Source organism: Xiphophorus maculatus, chromosome 23, assembly GCF_002775205.1.
Source record: "Xiphophorus maculatus strain JP 163 A chromosome 23, X_maculatus-5.0-male, whole genome shotgun sequence".
In the NCBI taxonomy this organism is placed as follows: Eukaryota; Metazoa; Chordata; class Actinopteri; order Cyprinodontiformes; family Poeciliidae; genus Xiphophorus; species Xiphophorus maculatus.
Genome location: NC_036465.1, coordinates 24454329 through 24477064, shown reverse-complemented (window position 1 = coordinate 24477064; position 22736 = coordinate 24454329). Strand labels below are relative to the sequence as shown.

At 43.3% G+C, this 22736-nt stretch overlaps 1 protein-coding gene across 1 annotated transcript in view; it reads right to left on the bottom strand.

Moving 5' to 3' along the window:
• LOC102224860 (teneurin-1-like) overlaps positions 1–22736 on the bottom strand; it is a 282296-nt gene that overhangs the window by 134120 nt on the left and 125440 nt on the right. The window contains exon 6 of the mRNA XM_023328889.1: positions 11715–11888. Within this exon, the coding sequence (XP_023184657.1) occupies positions 11715–11888 (174 nt within the window). The remainder of the gene's footprint in view (positions 1–11714; positions 11889–22736) is intronic.

The following is a 22736-nucleotide window of genomic DNA, read 5'->3' as shown; positions in this document are numbered from 1 at the left end:
ACAGTGAAGGTGTGTGTGGCTCTAGTGTGAGACATACGCAGAAAGGGGAGGTTGCAGTGCTATAACATTGATTTGATGCTAAGCTAAAAGAACATTTTTAAAATTAGTGGTTTATAATTATGTATTTTCCAGGCACATAGTGCCACTTTATAGCGCAATCAAGTAACTATGTTAACTTCAGTTGTTAAAAACGTTCTCTACATATCTATCAAAAATGACTTAAAAGAAATTTTACTTTGTAATTTAACGCTTTGAATTTGGGCCTCTGTCTCTTTAAAAACTCCTGCTCTTTCTGAAACTCTGCCTTCAGGAAGTCACCACAACATGGCTCCTCTTGTTAACCGTTTAACAACTTTTTTTACCAGCGTTGCTCTGAGAAGCAGCTCCTATGCTGAGCTCAGCTGATGCCCAGTTCCACCTGGTGTTTGCTAATTGCTGCTGGCTAGTCTGTAGGAGCTGAGTGAGGGAGTGGTGGCGGAGGGCTGCTCCGTGAGGCGGAAGCTGTGAAACCTGGCCCTCCGAGGAGGAGCTGCGTCTCCAAAGCGACGTCAGGTCCAACCAGGCGTTTTACACAGCTGAATGGTTGCCACGGAGATTAAAAGACCTCCCAAACATGCATCAAAGAATCAAGGCAACACAATCCTGTCTCATCTCAACCACGTTTTGTGAGCACAACATCGCGTTTGGTCTAAATTCATGAACGTAATTCATCGAGACACCCCTAAAGTCTACGTGAATCTTTTGTTTTTAACAATCGACGCGAGTCTGCCAGCCCATTTAGCCCATTTAGCTCAGAGTTTCATGTGCCTGTCCAAGCTCGTGTGTTTTCTGTGCGTGCGCGTGTGTGTGTGTGCGGCCGTGTGCGTATCAGGCCGGCGAGGAAGAGGAACTACATTATGACTCGGGACACAAGGTCTAATTAATTCCTCTTGCCTACGGGAAATTCAGGTAAAACAATTACACCTACAATCTATTTTTCGACACACTGTCTTCCCAATTAATGTTATTACCCCTCATGTTCTAATGAAGCAGAGAACAGCATTACGCTGCAGTCAGGGTCTCAGTAACGGGACACGTCTGAGGGGACCAAACCGCACGCGCAGGGGTGTGTGTGTGTATGTGTGTCTGAAATAGTCAATACTGTCCGTGTGTAAATCATGCATGTATCGGCGCAGACAACATTAATACTGTTCTGAATGCAAGAGAGATTGAGTTTGCCGCAGGATGAATAAAAATATCACAATGGGCAAGGTCTCTATAATTACTTGGATTCAATTAAGGGCCTTTTGAGCAGGTGGCTTAATAAGCTTTCAGCCTCCCCTCTCCACTGTGCAGCCTAATGAGTGTCAGTCAGAGTATGGAGGAGATAATGCTCCGGGCCCCGGGGCCTTCTATTACTTCTACCGTCTGTCTTCACCTTCTACCATCAGGCCTCGGGTTACATCTGTGACAGATACGTCTGCCTGTTCACAAACTCATTCACCGCTTGACACCGACGCGTTACATATTTAACATGCGTTGCACAAGATGGCATAAGGATAAAGTATTCAGCTGTCTTTCTTTTTTTTAAACTGAGCTCTAGCAAAGTTTATAATAGGCTAAGTCTGGGCAGATACTTAACGCCTGCAAGTCAGTGAACCGCAGAGTGAATTTCTCCTCCTCAACTGTGTCATTATTTCAAGTGAAAGTAAGAAAAATCACTATGAGGTTTTGTGACGAGATGTATCGATTTCCATTAAGTTAAAAACCAAAAAAAAAAAAACAAAAAAAGAACTTTTAAGAACTTTGACTTTCAGGATTGATCGGGGGACATTTAAAAAATGTTAAAGTTCACACGTCACCTCTTGGATCACGGTGGTAAAAGTATCAATGCAGTAAGAGTAAAAGCATACCTGATAAAAAAAAAAATGTAAGAACTAACCATGAACAGCACAAAGACCGCCAAAGTTACAGATAAATGCAGAAATTAATAAATGGTTAAATAAAGTCATTAATTTGGCAAAAGATTAACAGAAAAAATACAAGAAAGAACATCTTTGAACTATTATTACACTTTTCAATATTGCATATATTCATAATTGCCTTTTGCTTTCGACTGCGATACTTTATCAGTGTGTCACAAATCCAATTCATTTATTATTTAGTTTTCCAACTTGTTTGTGATGTATTCATGCTCTTGTTATTCATTTCTTGTTTAATTACTTGTTTAAATGGATCATTTAATTCCACATAGTGGGAGATTTTTTTTAACAAACATTGCCAGGGGAATCAAAAAGTCATGATAGATGCTTAAAGTTTTACTTGAGATATTTCAGTTCAAAAACACTTTATTTTTTTTTATGTGAGTGTAACTCATGTTATCAATTGGATAAAAAGATAAAGGAGTCGTTGGTGCTGGTGGTAAAAAAAACAAAAGCAGGTGGTGATTTTCTGGCAAAACCACTTTTTGCAGAAAAAAGCAACAACAAACAAACAAAAAACAACAAAACAAAGCAAAAAATGACTAAACATATATATATATATACAGCTCTGGAAAAAAAATTAAGAGCTTACAATGATCAGTTTCTGTGATTTTCAGTGCGCTCTTAATGTTGTCTAGAGTTGTATTATCTAGATTTTAAAAAATAGCCTAAGTCTTTTTTTGGGGGGGCAAAAATGGTTGTGGCAGAAAAATTCCCTTCTCTCCTTTGCTAAAAGATGATTTGGGGGTGTGAGGAAAAAAAATCCCTTTTTGCCAAACAAAGCCACTTATTTTAGAATAGAAAGGTGACAATATTATTTTTCACAGAGATAAACCCAACTATTATTATTTTGTGACCCAAAACATCAAATCTGAGGCTTTAGAAAACAAACAAAAAAATCAACAGCGACTCCTAAGAGGCTCCATGTTGCAGATGAAATGAGTTGTCTACAGTGTAAACAGCGACTGCAGCTTTAAATCACACCCGACTTGTCCAGCCATATTTTAATGACAGGGTTTTGGATGCGGGCTGTGTCGCATGCAGACATGTTTGTGCTCTCTTGACTCGAGGAGCTCAAGCAGAGAGCTCACTAAATGATCTACGCTGCATCACGCACGTGTGTCTGAGCCGTAAGCATGTGCGCGTGCTGCACCCTGAGACTGTATCCCAGCGTGAGAAAATCAATGCATCCGCTGTTACACGGCCCAGTCCATCAGAGCTCGTGCGCACGCGTCCTTTCTCACCGTTTCCGCCACTCATATCCCCCTCCCTGCCCCTCTCTCTACACACAACCCACCATCCCTTCCACCCTCTCTCTCTGCACGCAGTCTGGAATATTGATGTGCTCTTTAAGAGCCCTTCTTTCTGTCTGTGTCACAATCCATCCCATCTCCACACCGTTTCTAAGCCACACCGCCAAGACGGAATAAAAACAGCTCAGAACCCGACTTTACAGCCGGTTTACACAAGCGAGAGGCTGGGATGGCGCAGCTCCGCGTTTTCATCCCCTCCACATTATAATCAGGCAATATTCCCATCTAGTGTATGTCAGTTTGTATCATTTCGCGTCATTAATAAATCAGACGCTCTCACAATGAGTGATATATTACCCTCCCTCCTCGCGCCCTGATGTACTTCATTAAGGCAGGGAATCCACTGACACAAACTTTCTTTTTCTGGGCACTTCTGCTTTCATCTGCACCAGAGGAATCTCTCCGCGTGGGCGCGCACGTTCACGCGCGCGTGTGGCCATGTCTGCGAGCTCTCAAGAATGCGCGTCAGATCAAGAAATGGAAAGGCCCGGAGTTGGTGTGTGTGTGTGCGTGCGCACCCGGCTTGGGGTTGATTATCGTGGAGTGAGTGGCAATTAATGTAACACTAATTAGAAAAGCTTTTTACGTGATGAGGACTAAGAAGGGGGCTGCCGGTTGATCTCCGGAAAAGCTGCAGGAGAGCGATGGCGAGGAGAACATAAAACGCAGCATGTGTGGCTCGACAAGACAGTAGCCATAACGCAGTTGACACAACATGTCAATTAGTGTCTCGCGCGGCGGAGCGGGGCTGTCTCAGAAAGGTAAATTAAAATTCCCTTTCTTGGGATGCTGATTTTGGGCAGAGACCCAACGCATCAAACGAACAGCAAAACAGAAAAGAAGAAAGAAAGAAAAAAAAAGATGTCGAAAAAGCCCGTTTTCCTGTGGCATTGATGTTGATATGAAAAAATAACACAGCAAAATAAATAAATAAATAAATGAAATCCTGAACAAGTATACAAGAAGATTACTAGCTTCAAATCATTCCGCCAAGATTGTTTCATCTCTCCCCACTGTGCCATCACATCGGAAACAAGGAGAAAGTGATAACTATGCTCCTCCAATCAGCCTCCTCTGCGATCTTCATATCCCAACTGTAATGTTCTGTTTATTGCACTGCATCAAGTATAAAAGAATTTATTTCTCAATAACAAGGAAACATTTACATCTTGGTCTCCAATCTTTTTTCTTTTTTTTTCCCAGACAAGCCACAGACATTTGTTTTGTACAGTAGGAAGAAAAAGCAGCATTGAATACACCAATGCTTTTCTCTCTACATCTATTTCTAAGAGGGGCTGTTGACATTGAATTCACACCAGATGCTAGTAGCAAAAATCCAAGCAGTCAACACAGAGAAAGAAATCAAAACAAATTAGTCCATAAATTAGGTTTTGTGGCTTACGGCGGAATGGCAGAGGGAGTAAGTACCGAACGTAGGCTTGTCACGATAACAAATTTTTCTGGACGATAAATAGTTCCAGAAGTTATCGCGATAAACATTGTTGTTTTGAGACCATTTTTAAGTGATATAATGGTAATGGCAAAAAATAATAACGCAAGAACACATTCTTAAACATCAGTAAACTTTACATTCTTATGAACATTTAACAGTGGAACTGGAAGACATTTTAAATATTAGAAAATAAATAAATAAAACGACAAACAAAATTAACTTTGAAGTCTTTGTAAACAAAATTACCCTTCAAAAAAACAAAGCACCAAACAGAAGACTTTTACCGTCCAGTTTTTGGTAGGAAGAGAGAAAAAAACGATAAATCATGCCAATGGAAATTATTGAGTTTGTTTTAATTTATCATGCAATTAATTGATTTATTGATTATTCTGACAGGCCTAATTGAACATGTTACAAAAAACGTCTACAGAGTCAGGAAACCAGCTGAAACCTATCAGTATTCAGGAATCAACCTTCTTCAGTGCAACTTAACACCTAATGGTTTAGTTCAAACTAATAGCCTATAAAAGGCTTTCTCATTAAAAATGTATCGTACAGGAAGCATTCCAAGACGCGACTAGCAAAGAGCTCTCTTAAGACATTTGCTGACATTATTGTTGAGAAACATATTGATGAGATTAGTTGCAAATATATCACTTGATAATTATCTGTTATTGGAAGATTGGAAAATTCATATCTGAACACCAACTGTAAAGTCTTTAAAAAATGCAAACATTTAAAAAAAAATAAATAAATAAGCAATGCTAAGCCTAGTGGGGGCACAAGTAAAGCCTTGTGGTCCGCCAGGCTTATAGTACAGTGAGGGAAACCCTGCACAGTTAATGGAACCCTCAACTGTTTCCAGAGAAAATCCAAATAAAATAGCAAAAATACTCACGTCAATCACCCAGGTTGAATCCAAGAGAAAAAAAAAAGTGAAAATCACAGGGTACAGAAATGACACCGGTTTCTACATATAGCAGGTCACACCTGATAAGGGATGTCAAATTAACGTTGGTAGAAATTTACAATATGTTTTGCCCATGCTACTTCACTTTATTTGATGTGAATTCTGGAATAGTTTATGGTCAAACTGTGCGTACATTGATTGGTTGACTTGTTCCCAGCATTTCTTTTTTGGGGGTCAATCTAATGCAAACTACCTCATTTGAAATATACTTAATGAGAAAATTATCTGCCATGTTGGATACTAATTTTCCTTGTTAAATGTTTTATGTAAAAAATAAAAAAAAGTCCCCCCACTTCTCAATTATTCGCCTCTCCTCCCAGTTTAACTTTTGTTTCCCTTTCCACCATGAAACGCTCTCTCCCTCCTGCTCTCCACACCCCTTCCTCTCACCATCCTCCGCGGTGTAATCTTGGGGATTGTGTGGTCTCTCGGTGTGAGAGGTGATGGGTAGAGCGGGATGAGCGTGATAATCTGCCACACTGGATTACAGTCTAATCTCTAATCTCTTTGGCCCTCCTCTGCCAGGGGACCACCTCCACCGTGCCAATTTTATTAATCTGAGCTCCCATGCATCAGCGGCTTAACTCTGCCCATTTTGATTTCCCTGGCTCTCATCAAGCGTGTAAAGCAATGAGAGTTGAAACAATAGAGCGCTTGTGACGCAACACTTCCAAGTGAAAGTCTGTGACCCTGGCGGGGTCTATAGGAGGATTTAGGGACCAATGAGAGTGTTAATCCTTAAAAATGTGAGGATTCATCAGGAGGAGTTGCTTCAGGGACGTCCCAGGTAGCCTGCATTGCAGAGTGCTGCAGTTCGGCTCCCCGCACGTGGGTTCCGGCTGCCTCTGATGTAATATCCATCAGGGTTAGACCAAGCATGAAGGGTTGCTATGCTCCGTCTGACTTGGTGACCTGAAAAACTCACAATTAATGTCCCATATCATGGGGTTAAATTGGGGCTAAGAATTCCTCTGGATAGATGGCAGAAGGCAGTGTGGAGACGAGCGATTTCTAGTCCTGCGCTCGGTAAGACGGCCACTGATTAACTAATTACCTGCCTTTTTGGATATGGAATCAGTTCAGGGTTGATTTATTGCCTAATGTCTCCATGTTGAATGAGATCATTCAGTGTGCCGATTGCCTTTTAACAACAAAACAATGCCCTAATGACGCAGAAATGTACTGAAATTTGTACCGAGTGTATCGGTTTTTAGTATTTTGGTTCTTTTAAAGGGGCAGTGTTAAGTATTTTCTAGAGGCACAAAGCAATTTTACAGCACAATCAAGTAACTTTGTCACCTCCAGTTGTTGTGAAAATGCTACATATATCAAATATGAATTAAAAAAGAATCTGACTTTGTAATTTAACGCCTTGAATTTGGGCATCTGTCTCTTTAAAAACTCCTGCTCTTTTTAACGCCCTGTCATGACAATGCTCCTCTGTTAGCCTTTTAACAATGTTTTTACCCGCATTGCACTCAGAAGTAACTTGTATAACGAGGTCAGCTGATGTGCAGTTCCACCAGGAGTTTGCTGATCGCTGTGGGCTAGTCTGAAGGAGCCGAGTGGGGGAGCGGTGGCTGACGGCTGCTCTGTAAGGCGGAAGCTCGGAAACTGCAGCTCTGAGGAGGAGCTGCGCCTCTAAGGTGGCGCTCGGTCCCACCGGGTGTTTTGTACAGCTGGTTGGTTGCCACGGAGATGAAAGGATTTCTCAAACATGCGTGAACGAATCAAAGCGACACTCCAGGCATGTTTTTGATGAGGTAATAACATTATAACTTTATGATGATGATGTGAAGCTAAAAAAAAAAGTTGATATTACATAATACTTCCCCTTTAGTTTAGTGAAATTTTCTTCTAAACTACTTTGACCCAATTAATAGCACCGCTTAGAGTCCTTTAAAATAGTTGAAACCTAAGCCATTTTTTATTCACAATTTACTTTTTTAATTAACAGAAGCTTTTAGTAAACAAGTAATAGTTATTTATGACTTCCTGTTTTCTCGACCAAAGCAGAAGACATAGCGGCCTCTTTCTTTCAGCTTCTTTAATTGTCGAGGCTGGACAAGGGCCCATATTATCATGCCACCAATCACTGTGAGGAGGACAATAAGGAAGGTAAAAATAATCCCAAAAGTTCATTGTTAAACTTTTAGACCCTGTCTACATCCCAAAGGTTGATTGGGAGTGACGCCCAGTAAAAAGCCTCAATTCCACCATTATAACCATAAACTTTACCTGGAACCAAGTGCTACGGCCAGAAGAGACTTACCCCGACAACAAACCTATTCACAGATTCATCTGCTGTTCGGAAACGAGTGTTGGTTGCATGGAGTCTCACCTCATAATTACTGTTAAGCACGGTGACGGATCTATGATCCCATGGGCCTGCTTCTCTTCCAATGGTGGAGAAACAATGGTGCTTTTGGCGCTTTTTAAAGGGGCAGTATTGTGTAAAATGAGCTTTACTTCATGTTATAATGTTATTCCATCATCAAAAACATACCTGGAGTGTTGCCTTGATTCTTTCATGCATGTTTGAGAAATCCTTGTGGTAGCCATTTTGTTTGCAAAAAAACTGTTGGTCTCACCGGGCAATGCCTTTTCCACGAAGCTCCTCCAGACTAGCAGCAGCAGCAGCAGCGAGCAAACACCTATTGGAACTGCACATTAGCATATGAACTGCTTTCAGTGAAACGCTGGTGAAAACGTTGGCAAAGGGTTACTGAAAGCGGAGCGTAGGAAAGAGCAGGTCCTCGGTCTTTCTTAAAAAGACCGAGGCCAATTTCAAGGCGTTAAATTGTGAAGTTAAATTTCTTTTATGTCATTTTTGTTGTACATACACAGCATTTGTTTAAGCACCGAAGACATAAGACAGGCACTGGATGATCTAAAGCAGGGGTCTCAAACTCCAGGCCTCGAGGGCCGCAGACCTGCAGTTTTTAGATGTGCCACAGGTACAAAACACTGGAATGAAATGACTTAATGACCTCCTCCTTGTGTAGATCAGTTTTCCAGAGCCTTAATGACCTAATTATTCTGTTCAGGTGTGGTGCAGCAGAGACACAACTAAAAGTTGCAGGACTGCGGCCCTCGAGGACTGGAGTTTAAGACCCCTGATCTAAAGAGACTGTCCAAAGAAAAATAGTGAAAGATTCCCTTCTCTGTATGCTCCAGCCTAGATGTTAGCTAAAACGTTAAGGGTTGTCCTGCTGGAAAACCGTATTGACTCTGACCCTCTTGAGACATACAGGCCCATATGGATTTATGTTTCTGATCATCCCCATAACCTTTTTCACAATGGCCAAAACACATGCGGCCTCCCCCAACATCTGCCTTTCTTGAGGGCAATGGGAGAGTGTTTTGTTGGCATTCAGTTACACGATAAATGACTGCAAAATTTATTAGCTCCGGCTCCAATCAGACCTGATTGGAACACAACGCTAGGGTACACATGCTAATTTTCAATGAGCCTGCCTTGCCCGGGAGGCTACAAAACTGTGTGTGTGTGTTTTTTCCCCCTTCTCCCCTTTTAATGAAACACAAATTAACTGACCTAACATCTCAGACGTCACTTTGAGCTCTAGCCCTCAAAGTGACAGCAACGACTCACAGAAAATAAACAGGACTGATTGATTTTCCCTTCTCTGCGAGGCAGCTGGCAGCTCGCTCTCAGTCCCGCTGCGTGAGGTGGAATTCCACGGCCCAGTCAAGATTAATAAACCCATCAAATTATCGCAGAAAGGCCTGACGAATCAGAAAAGGCGGCCCGACACGACCGGCGGGATGCTGTGTCGTGCCATCCCTTCATGTCGCCGTGTCCTACCAGCTTATGTACTGGGAGGGCGTGGTACTGGTTGCTGGAGGTTTTCCAGTTCACGGTGTAGCCCTGACGGTGCTCAGGCTGCAGAAATTACTACAGGTGCTTGGAAAAGATTGCTCTTAGTTTTTAGCTGGTACATCTGTGGATTTAAAAAGCACAAGTGTTTTTTTTTTAGAAAAGAAAAAAAAATCTATTCATATGACGCAGCCATAAAATAGTATATTTTAATGGGATTTTAAGAGACAGGCTAACACAAAGTAGAGTACAATTGTGAAGTGGAAAGGAAAAATTCACATATGAATATTCGATAACTACTTTGTAGAATCCCCTTTTTTGATGCATTTGCAACTGCATGTATTTTTTGGCTAACTCTACCCAGTTTTGCTCAACTAGAGACGGGATTGTTTCTCCATCCTGACCAGATTCCACGTCCTGCAGGAGAAAAGCACCCACAGAGCATGACACTGCCACCGCCGTGTTTCTCCCCAGGTTTTGTGAGTTCAGGATGATGCATAGTGTTAGCCTTTGCCCATTTTCATCAACTGAAAAGTTCAGTTTTGGCCTGAGCCCCTTTTACTCCATGTTTGTCCCGCTCCCCACGTTGTTTGAGGCAAATGGGGCTTTTAATTGATTTGTTTTAAAAACGACTGTCCCACCATTTCCATAACGACCTGATTTGTGGAGCTCACACAAAATATCAACAGATTTGCCCAGTTGGAGTTTGACAGGTTAACATTATATTTTGAGAAATTAAATCTGGCACATCATGCAAATTAAAGTAATATTTAATTGAGTAGAAATGAACCACTCATCGAGGAAGATTGATGGATTTGCTCTGTTAACTTTTGTTCTTAATTGTTTTTGTTTTGGCATTAGATGCTGTGAAGTTGAAGAGATTTTTTTTCTCCTATTTTTTGTAATTTTTTATTTTACCTTTCAGACAACACATGGCGACCATGGCAACGATATGGTTGTTTTGTACAAGCGGATCCAGCAGCTCAAATAACACCTGGACTAAGACCTCCATTCCCAGAGGAGTCGACGGATTCAGAGCTGAAGAAGGAAGTTCAAACCGTCTCCTCCATCAATCATAATGGGGTTAGGATCATATTCCTGACTCCAGTGTCTTTCTGCCCAGCATTCTAACCACACAACCCAGACAGAGGCTTAAGGGGAACAGCAAAAACAAATGATAATGTCATCTAGGATACTTGAAATATTGTATCTGTTACTATGTGTGTAGAGTAATCTATGTTTAAAAATGTATAAATTTTCTTTATAAAACATGAGCGCAAGGAAAAAAATCTTTAATTATATATAAAAAAATTGACATCTGACAGAAGGAAGCTGGAATTGAACCTACAACCACCTTCTGATCGCAAGACGAACACTTAACCACTCAGCTCAGTTGGCCGAAGCTTGAAGTGCTCTCTGCCACCACACAGCTGTAGATTAACTGAGTCAATTAGAAAATGGAACAATAATGACTTACTTAACCTGTGAACATGTGCTGATGTGCAATATAAACATGATCTGCAACTTTATTAGAGAAACATACAAGTGTCACGTTTTCCAGAAAAACTCCGTCCAAAAAGACACAGAATCAAGCTGACTTGCTACAGCGGTCCTGAAAGTACAGGTTACTATGGATACAATTTCATTTTGTTATTACTTGCACGGGGACCAGTGTTGAGTACAAACAACAGCAGAACACAACAACATTTATAGCCTTAGCTAATTTGCGAAATTTACAAATTTACAGCTATGCAAATGACAAAGACATACTGTGCCAACACAGCCACCGTTTGGGCTTTTCATTTTTCAAACACCAGATCTGAATATACTTTGAAACTGTACTCTGCTCCAGTTTCCTCCGCAGTTGTCATAAGACCAAAAATGCCCCGTCTGGCATGCAATGAACCCTGGGAAGGATACGCCGTCCCCATTTTTGGAACGCGAGGAAAAGAAGGGCGCATTTGTTGGTCGCATTTGGAGCAGCCTTCGTTGCATCCCACGGACGTAATCTGCCTTCAAGTGCCACCTTCGAAGGATTTGGACACACTTTGTGTCACCGAATGACCTTATTAAGTGAGACTGTCTCGCTAATTCGCACCCAATGAGTGCGTGGGTTCGGGTGGGTGTGCGTCTGTGAGCATGTTTGAGAGAGAGAAAGAGAGAGAGAGAGAGACCTCACCTCTGTCACCCGTGTATGTGTTTTCAGGGTTGAGCGCGTCCAGCAGGTGGACGGAGCTCGTTGGTCGGAGTTTGCCGCGGTCCTCCTGTTGATGGTCCGCTGAACTCAGACCGTTTTCATACAGCTGGTTCTCACCGTTCCGCAGATGCCAGGTCAGGCCTAACAGGTGGACCGCTGCATACACACACACACACACACACACACACAGAGCAAAAGCAAAAGGAAAAAAAAGTGTGTCAGCCACAGGGGGAAAAGAAAAGCAGAGATAAAGGATCATTATTCAAGGCATGCAGAGGGGTGTGTCTGAATCTCGTTTAATGCCCATCTTAGAGCACTCAGTCTCTTTACGCGCTTATTAGTGCCAGCGAGCGATGGACAATTAGCAAACGCACACAAACACCGACCGTGTCACACACGGATTCAACTTGTGCGCCGATACTTGTGCGCACGTGACCACGGAATGCAGCAGAGGTGGGCAATTAAGGCAGATCTTCAGAGCCGGAGCCTAGGGCCGGTATTAAAGCGTTCACACAGTCTTTTATGCATGACTAATGATGCTTTGAAAGCTGCTGCCGATTCACAATCCATATGGGGCTTTTAAACAACAAAGGGTGAGGAGGATACAGGATTCCCCCCCCTCCCACTTGTAAAAGTGTTTACTAGGACAACAATCCTACATGCTGTCAAATAAGAAAAACCAACGCCGCGCCCATTAAAAGAAATTCATTAGCGTCCTGCAAGGCTATCCGTAAAAGCTGTCCGACCAATCTTGGGCTCCTTTGCGCCAGAGATTGCGCCTGAAAATTGCTTTAGTTTAGCACTTTGAAAGAATCTGTAAAGGTTATGTGCCTTTGCTGGTGGTGGGAAGAACAAAGCGAACGAAATACATCATTGCAGATCTTTTTTTTTGCTCTCTCTCTCCTGACACATTTGCAACATCAAACAAAAGCAAAGACTCAAATCACAAAGTTGTGATGTGCTGGTGGCAGTCAGAGGATGGCTGCTGCATGCAGATCAAGGTGCAAAACTTCTAAAGACTTCAAACGTCTACCGCCGCCTGCTTGATGATTTGCCGACGCCCAGGAAACGGCGCCAGACGCCAGCTCGCCTCAAAATGGCTGTTCACAAAAAAAAAACAAATCCCAAATTATTTACAGTACAACCAACACAATCGCGTCGTCCCGTTACTGCGTCGGTCTTTGAAAGGGTGCAAAGCCTGGACACCTCTCTCTGCACACACGCACACGCACGCACTACCTCACCCACACTCAATCCCCCTGCTGATGAGGAATGCCTAATTAAACCTCCAGATAGTTCAAAGCCATTTGCAGTTACTTTCCACTGAAACAGAGGAAAGCAAAAAAGAAGAAAAAAAAGAGACGTGCTATTTTTTTTTCTTCTACAAAATACAGCAAATGAACGATGAGCTCCAAGAGCAGAGCATCACCAAAGCGTGGTAGACCCTCGAGGCAACCCCCCTCCGTCATCCATTGGGATCGACAGATCCCGCGTTTCGATGCCGCGACTTCCGAGTGGCTCACGCCACTTTGGGTTCAGCTATCTAATTTTTTTATTGGCGGCTGGTATAAAGTTCTCCACTGAGGCATGGTGCTGTCACGGAGGTCCAGTCTTGCTCCACAGACCAACGGTTCTTCTAAAAGCCAATGCAGAGAATTTGATCTGCGCAGTTTTGAAAAAGCACAGGATTTAAAAACACTCTGATAAAACAGAGGCAACCCCTTTAACCTTATAAGACTAAAATCAATTAAAAACAGAGCAGCAGCTGGCCACATCCCTGCACACAGGAGATCCTGTCAGGAACTTCTGAAGAAACTGTAAATGAAATGTTGCTGTTCTGCTGGTCAGAAGAACAAGGCCCTGGTCCCCCTCCTCTCTTGATAAAAACAAAACAGACTGTGGCCCCCAATGTAGACCGTTCCAGAAGAAGTTGACCGTCTCTGATTGTATTTTTACAGGTAAACCAGATGGTGGGTCTAAAACGGAGAGCTTGCGCCACAGCGATAAGATTATTTAAAACCAGCACCCTGCCCCGGTATGACATTTGGGAGTGCAACCACTTCCACTTTGCCAACTTGTTTGTTATTTTTTGCTCGACGTTCTCCCAGTTTTTACTTACAATGTCTTTTCTGCCTAAAAACACACCAAGATATTTAAAACCGTCTTTCTTCCATACAAGACCTGGAGGGAGAACTGGGAGCCCAGCAGACCACTCGCCGTCGGCCAGGGCTTCGCTCTTTTCCCAGTTCACCCTTGCAGCAGGCAAGACAGAAAACTTTTCTGTGATCTGGGTTGAAATAGTGACATCTTGCTGATCTTTTATAAAAACAACAACATCGTCAGTGTAGGCAGATAAAACCATATTGTTCTTAAAACCAGGTAAGACCAAACCATAAACACTCGAGCGTATTTTCTGAAGGAGGGGTTCCTGGGAGAGTGAGTGGAGCATCCCTGAGAGCGCGCAGCTCTGTCTAACGCCTCTACACACCCTAAAAGGAGCACAACAGGCTATCCACAGTTGATCTTCAGCATACTCTCAATGTCACTGTAAAGCACCTGGATCTTGGCAATTAGACCCTCGCTGAACCCAAACGCCCTCATGGTTTTCCAGAGGAAGCCGTGTTCAACGCGGTCAAAAGCCTTTTCATGATCCAGTGAAATCAAGCCAGTTTGTAAACATAATGAACCAGAGACCTCCAAAACGTCCCGAATTAGGTAGATGTTAACCATGGACCTGCTGGGGACTCAATAGGTCTGATCCCGGTGGATGACCTGCTCCATAGCTCTTCCCAGCCTCGTGGCCAGAACCTTGGACAGAATCTTGTAGTCGGTGCAGAGGAGGGACACAGGGCGCCAGTTCTTGATAGCCTGCAGGTTCTCTATTCTTGGTAGCAAGGTGATGACTGCCCTGCGGCAAGACAAAGGGAGTGAACAGTGTGCAGACTCTCTTTGAAGACATCAAGCAGGTCTTGGGCCAGAATGTCCCAGTAGGCCTTGTAGAACTCCACAGTGAGCCGTCAATGCCTGGAGTCTTCTGGCCCTGCATGTTGAGGAGGGCTGTGTTTAGTTCCTGAAGCCCCAGGGGGCGCTCCAGCTCGGTGTTGGTCTCCTCGGAGACCTGGGGCAGTTCACTCCAGAACTCCCTGAACAGTTTCTCGTTCTCTTTGTATTCATAGTGGAACAGAGAACGGTAAAACTCCACAGCCCTCCTCCTGATCTGCCCTGGTTCACTCAGTTGCTGCTCTGTGTCCGACACCAGAGAGTGGATCAGCTTCCTCTGCCCGTGTTTCCTCTCCAAGCCGAAGAAAAAGCCAGATGGAGCCTCCATCTCCGTGATGTTCTGGATCCGGGACCTGACCACTACGCCTTGGACTTTATTTTCCAGCAGGTTTGCTGAAACTAGCCTTTTAGATTTGAGAACTTCAATGTGCTCTTGATTTCCTGTGGATTCACTAAGTTGTTCTAATTCCACGATGTTCATCTCCAGATCTTTGATAGATCCGGTGATGTCACTGGTGACATTGAGAGTGTGCTGCTGACTCAGCAGTTTTATTTGAACTTTCACATAGTCCCACCACTGTCTCGGACAGGTACAATCAGACTTCCTCCGTCTAAAACCATTCCAACAATAACTTAAAATCTCTTTAAAACCTTGATCATAAGTTAAAACTGAGTTAAAATGCCAGTAAGCGCTTCTGGGGAAAATGTTTCTGATAAAAACATGACCTAAAAGCAATGAGTGATCCGTAAAAGCCACCGGTAAAATCTGGCATGTTTTAAACACGTTAAAATGGTGTTTAAAACAATAAATACGATCAAGACGAGCTAAAGAGATTCGGTTTTCCTTAATGTGGGACCATGTGTGCTGCCTGGAGCCTGCATGCATCCTCCTCTATACGTCCACCAGGCCGTGAGACGAGACCAGCTGCCGCAGAGCATGTTGGGCCGCCAGATGCGGCTCTGCATGATTACGGTCTAAAAACTCGTTTTCAGTACAATTAAAATCCCCGCCTTTAAAAACATAATCCTCAGACCCACAATCACCCAACCTTTCCCCATTTTTTTCAAAAAAACGCTTTTTCTCTGCATTGGTAATGGGAGCATAAATATTAATAAAAACCATGTTAAAATGATCAAACTTTGCTTTGACTAAAAGACTCCTCCCCTGAATGACGTGTTCCACTTCGGTAGAGTTTGGACTGAAAGCTTTAGAGAACAGGAAGCCCACCCTGCACTCTGGGAGGAGCGTAGCTTAAAAAATGGCCTCCACTCTCTGACCCAGTCTGCTTCAGTTAAATGAGTTTCTTGTAGATAAAGGACATCAATTCTCTTTTGGTTCAATGTTTGATAAATCAAAGCACGTTTTTCAGCTTCCCTCGCCTCGTTAAGATTCAAAGATGTTACTTTAAAAGAATCCATATTGGGTAAAACCAACACACCAAAAACCTATAAAAATATTAAAGTGCTACTGTACATCATTCTGATCAAAATTGTTTTCTGACATTATTTTCTTTAACCTAAAAACTTCCTGATCCGATAAACCTGATGCCTCTTTGTTCCTTTGATATCTTGCTGAGAAATAAAATGATCTTAAAGTAGGAAAATAACTTTTGATTTTTATTCCTCTAAATCCTTTAGTTTGCTGTAAAAATGTTCTAAAAGATTCTACAGGGCATCTTGGTTCTTTACTGCTAGTTTGAGACACAGAAACCTCACTGGTGTCAGAGAACCAGCTCTCAGCGTCGCTGCTGTCCGACAGCTCCTTCCTCTCTGCAGCCAGCTTGCTGATCTGCACAGCAGCCACCACATTCCTCCTTTTGCTTCGCCTCTTAATCAGGGTAGAAGCCTCCAACTCCATCACCTCCTCTGCCTCACCTGTCTCTCCCTCCATTCCAGCTCTAAAAACCGACTCAACACTGTTCTTTCCTGAACCTTCATTCTGTCCATCTACCTCCACCTCTCCTCTCCCTCCCTGATCTCCACACACTAAATGCTCTTCATCGCCCCTCACCCTCCTCCTGCTCTCCCTGCACACCGTCTCTCTCCCCCATTTCACTTTCACCCTCACCATCATTCACCCCATCACCACACAACACTGTGCTCTCATCCTTCCCCACACATCCACTCATTTTCAAAGTTTTCTCGCTGTCCACTACTGAACCTTCATACCTTCTGCGGGCTCCTCACCAGGTGGGCCCCCACCTGCTCAGCAGCACCGGGCAGCTGCTTCGCTGAACTCGGCGGGGCCGGCCCGTGGCCCTCCTGACCACAACCCAAACACTTCATGTTAGAAGACGTAGCAAACAAGATTTAATCAAAATCATCTAATCTAACACGAAAGCGCAAATTAAGTTCCTCATCTCGTCGATATAACAACATGAACAGTTGTCTCCTGTGAGAGACAACGTGTTTCAACAAAGGTGATTTACACCCTGACAGAACTTTTTAAATTGGTGACACCACCTTCCCGTGCCGAGACAGCTCTTTAATCGAAAACTCGTCACTTATGAGCGGAGGCACGTTTGACAGTGTTACCTTAGTTGCAGGTAAAGTCAGCGGCGAAACCTGCAGAAACAAACCATCCACAGAAACGCCCGCTTCCACCAACTGTTGAGCCTGCTCCACTTTCTCCACAAACAAAATGACAGCACCGCTCATTCAAGCTGCTGACTTGATGGACCCAGGTCCGATCACCTCCCCCCACAGCCAAACACACTTCCTCCACGCTGCACGGAGACGCTCCACGCCGCACCCACCTTGATGCCGTTCTTCCGTGTCAGCATGAAGAAAGCCCCACCACCAACCACCATGCCTGACGGCCACACCCGAACCCAAAAAAACGCCTTAAAACGTGACAAACTGACACAAAATCACAACTAAACAAGTAACATAAACACCCAGTGAAAAACAGTGAGAAAAAACCAAAGATAGAAAATATACAATCGCTCTCTCACTCGCTCTTCTTCCTTTCTTTCACTCTCACCCTCCTCTCACACGAAGAAGAAGAAAAAACTGCTAAATAAAATTGTATGTCCAACAGCAACACCAAATGATCTGCTTCATACATTCAATTTCATGGATTTGGTTTTCAGCACAGTCAATTCTAACCACCTGGACGACATCGTGGGCAGGCAGGTGGAGGACAGGAAGCAGGGCTGAAGAGAAACTCGACAGGCAAATATACCGGCGCCGCTTAGAGTCACACTTTTATTTAAGGACGACGGAAGGAGAGCGAATCCAGCGGAGATTTCCTTCGAGCAACAGCCCATTATCAGCTCTCTTCATTAGGATTAAACATAAAATATACTATTGCGGCGCCAAATGTGGGTTTGCATTCATCATCACTGTTCGAACCGCATTATATTCCGCACTGGAGTGGAACAGCCTATCATGGTTTCATAAATTAGTTTGTGAGAGTGCTTTGTGAGGTATGACAAGTTATTCCCAAACGAACGTAGTTAGCGTTTCCGCCGTTCGGCTTCTCCGTGCTCCACATACTTCTCACTTCCTCTCCTCTGAATTGCCTTTCTTGGTCCTCTTGTTTTCCGGATAACCCACCGCCGCCACCACCACCCCTTATCTCTCCGCCAACACCACCACCACCACCACCGTCTCTTTTAGCCGAGCATAAGCCACTCCAGGCAGGACTCTGAAGCAGCAGTCCTTAGCAGCTCTCTCGCTTTCTCCTCTTCACCACTCCACACCTTCTTAAAAGCCCTTCAGATCCTGCTCTTGCTCATCATTCTCTTGTTTCATGGCTGTTAACCTTTCGCAAGAACACTTGGCGTCTGCAGGCGCCAAGCATGTGCGCACACACCCAAAGAAACACTGGAGCAACGAGGGAACAAGGAGGATACAATATATCTTCTGTTAAGACCAGTGAGATCATTGTTTTCCACCTGGTCAGGCAGGTTTGGGGCATTAAACTGAGTACTTCCAGTTTGTAACCTGCAGCAGCTAGTAGCTGCTTTGGTAAGGGATCAGACCCTGAGGGGCTCCTGGGCTTCGGTCTGCGCCCCGTCCTGAGGTCTGCCTGTATTTTGGGTTGGCATCTGCTTCTCTCTACTGCAACTGTTTGTGTCTGCGTCCGAGACGCTGGCGGGGGGACTAATTCGTTTAATTAGTTTTTTTATAATTGTCATGGCTGGTCCAATTTGCTGCCATAACCAGGTAGGGCCTGTTGCGCGATTAATTACTGTGCGACAGGAGGAATATCTCATTTGCCCCCTTTTGATGAGCTGCCACTGACATCACAAAGAACCAACCGGAGCCGATGTGCCGCCTGCCTCGCTGGTCAGAGAAACTGTGTAAAACTGCTGGTCAGATCTAACAGGAATTATGCATTACCACGTTTTGTTTTGCAATTTTAAAGCGTTTTGTTGTCACGTCGTATTTACTACGACTTTTATCGTTCAAACACTGTAAAAAATAACGGTTTTACTAGATATCCAGAGTAGCGTAGCAATGGCTTAGGCTTATGGCCCAACAGCTGCTGGCGACTGGCAATAGAAATATATTCAGAGTAGAGTTTAGCTTTACAGCAAGAGCCTGACTGAAAATTCTGATTATTTACTTGATGGCTGGGTCGAGTCGGGCTCGGGATTCTATGGGGCATTTAATACGCCTGCAGTATAAAGTTCTGTTAATCTACTTGTTACAGTGTAAATAAAAGAGAAGATAATTTAACATGTTGAGGAAGTAAAGAAAGTGCGCAAGGTGTTAATCAGACCGTAACAAAGGCGGTGCACTGCATGTGGCTCCGCTCCCATCAATCACACATCCAAGACGAGTTGCGCTCGGATCTGAGAGAAAAGTAAAGTTCACCACTGATCGGACTTTGTGCGGATTATTGTAAGTATTTCTTCAATTCGTCGACAGAGGCACAAGAGCACGTCGTGGAACCGAAACGCATCAGCTAATGAACGTAAACAAGAGGAAACGGAAATTCACTAAGCAATATAGTGGCTTTAAAAAGAAACGAATAGGCATCCATAAAACAAATATGTCAGGTTCACTCTGGGGTCGGGCCTATAATTAAAGTTAATTAGTTGGATTGGGAGGAATTTTTTTTAGGTCTGATCTAAACTCTCTCATCCATGTATATGACAATAAGGCAACGTTGTGACTTCTTTTTTGCACCAACATTTGCCATTTGTTGTGTGAACAGTTGGCTCAGATGATTTGACAGCGTTTGTCATTGTGAACCATAACATTGTCCACAATTATGTCTTGAGTTTGCTATTGTCAAATGAGCAACTGCAGGTGTTGGATTAAAGGACACACCCGACGATCTCCAAAGACCCGAAGTTAGTGAATCAAAACTCCCACGCAGGGCTGAACTAATCCACAGCTGAGCATTGATGCCAGGTCTTATATTACTCTAGCTCCAGTACTGCTGGGCAAATTGACAAATAAAGCTGTTATTGCAGTAAATAGCCACAAGAGACAACTTGGAAGTTAGCATGACATTTGGGAATAGTGGACAGATTTACCGTATGTATTACAAACGTGGAGCTAAGCTCAGAGAGATTTTTATGACTAAATAACTTGCTCTTCTGTAAAAACAATTCAGATTTAGTCGAAACAACATTTGAGATGAATTTCAACTTCCCTTCTCCTTCACGTGGACACGTAAAACACACAGTCACCCAGAAACACTCTGGGACGCAGCGTGCGGCCATTTGTGTGAGCAGCGTGCGCTCAGCGTGTTCCTGTCTCATCACCACCATGCCTGTCTGTCCATCCGTTTGTCCGAGTCCATCTCTGACTCTCTCGTGGTTTTGCAAGAAAGAGAAAATAGAAAGAAATAAAAACCAACCCCGTCACACGTCAGAGGCAGATCCAGAGTGAGTCCAGTCATTATAAACCGGGGAAGGGGAAGAGAAGCAGGCACAGTGGTGGCAATAAGCAGCAGTGCAGAGAGCTAACAGGCCGGGGCCTTCGTGCACATGAATCATTGATCAGTGTGACAGCGAGATGAGTGCCAGAGGTAATAGGACGGTGGTGCTTGAAGGAGGGCGAGGGCGGAGGGAGGTTCTTGCTTTACCCTCGGCTTCCCCACCGAGAGACGAGTGCAGAGGGTGAGGGCAGGAACACGGGATCGGCAGAGACCGAGGCAGTTCAGTGTTCAAAGACAGAGCCCGCCTCATGTGGCTTTTACAGACACGCTAAAAGAAGAGAAAGATCCAGGAGTTGGAATTGTGAACAAGATAGCAAGAGAAAGCGCAGTGTTTTTATCACATTCAAAAACTACAAACTTCAGTGAATTAGATTTTGTTTTGTTTTCAGATGGACCGGAGGTCTGCGACCTCCACAATCCAAAGATACGTTTTTGTCCCTCGGCAAAATAAAACAGATTTGGAGCCACAAGTAATACCTGGTCTTTTTTAAAAAGACATCTTAAGATTTTTTGATGAATACCTACTGCAGAAAATCTAGTAATTTTATTCATATGGCTACAGCTTCTTAAACAGGATGTTGTATTTGCACATAGTTTCTAGCCTCATGTCAAGAAAGATAAGTTTACATAAAAATGATTAGCACTTTTAGTGTCATTCTGTTGTGGAAATTAGATGCAATTATTTCATGAAAAACTGAAAAAGTTAAGACATACATTTGTTATTATATATATTTTTAAGATGTCTCATGTTTCTTTATCGCTCTAGTCTAAGTGAGAGCCACTGTCGAAGGTCCAAATAGTCATTTGCGGATCCAGAGCAGTGGATCTACATTCAGCTTCTATGCACCACAAATCTGGAATAATCACCCAGAAAACTGCAAAACAGCCGAAACACTGAGTTAATTAAAAGCCTTTGGATTAGTAGCAAGTGAAACACTGATCAACATATTTGATGTGACTTTGCTTGATGATTTTGATGATGGCATTTGACAAAATGCAATGTTTACTTCCTGTTTCATAATTGACTGGTGCTGAAATGTACAATACAAATAATATTGACCTAATTAAGTCAATAGATTCAGTTTATGTTTGAAAACAGCTGACCTGTGAAGGCATCACGAAGACCAAAGGTTAAATGGCAAAGTTGTGGGGAAGTTTAAACCAGGGTTTGTTTATGAAATATATTTCGTGGAAAGAGCGTGGGAAAAACTGTAAACGCACAGCTTTTGGGTTTGCAGAACCCAAAAGCTGTGTTCTGCAGACATAATCTTAACTCAAAGGACTGCTCACACCCTTAACTTGCCTACTCTTAACTTAGTTTTTTCACTCTATTTAATTTCTGTATTAAATCAAAATCTGTTTTGATGTGTGATACCTTAATGGATGTAATTCAAATTCAAATACATTTATTTGTCCCCAATTTCAAGACATGTTATTAACTTTATGAGCATTATTAACTTCTGGAGGCGTCCTGAGTTGCCTTTGGCCAAAAGTTGCCCTTCTTTGCTTTAACCGACAAGCGATTATTCAGAAAAGCATCCGAAAAGGCACTGGTAGCTCTGGAGGAGCTGCAGACACCCACAGCTCAGGTGGGAAAAGGTGTCGACAGGATGACTATCAGTCATGCAGCAAATGTGGCCATTACAGAAGAGCCAGAAGAAATCCTGCTTGCAGTTTGGTCAGATGAGACTTGAACACATCATCCGCTGTGCTGACACACGCTGGTGGCAGCTTCATGGTGTGCCGATCGCTTCACATTTCAACAAAACGCACCGTCGCTGAGGGTTGCAAAACATCAAAATGCAAGAAAAACCCAACTAAATAAATAAATAAAAATGTCAGCAGGTAGGAACCATCGCAAGGCGCTGTACATTAACAACCGAAGACACATTAATTGAATGTGTCTAATGGCGCCGTTTTAAACAACAGCTTGGGAGGAGATGAGCTTTCCAGACAGTCTGCTCTGTTTGAGCTGTCGGAGGCAGCAGTAATCTTGAGCTGCAGCCATCGCTGCAGTTGTTGCTGTTGTTGTCGGGCTTGTGTGTGCCTCGAGATGAGATAGAAAGGATTGTGGGCTCAAGTGATGATTAAATTTCACACTTGTG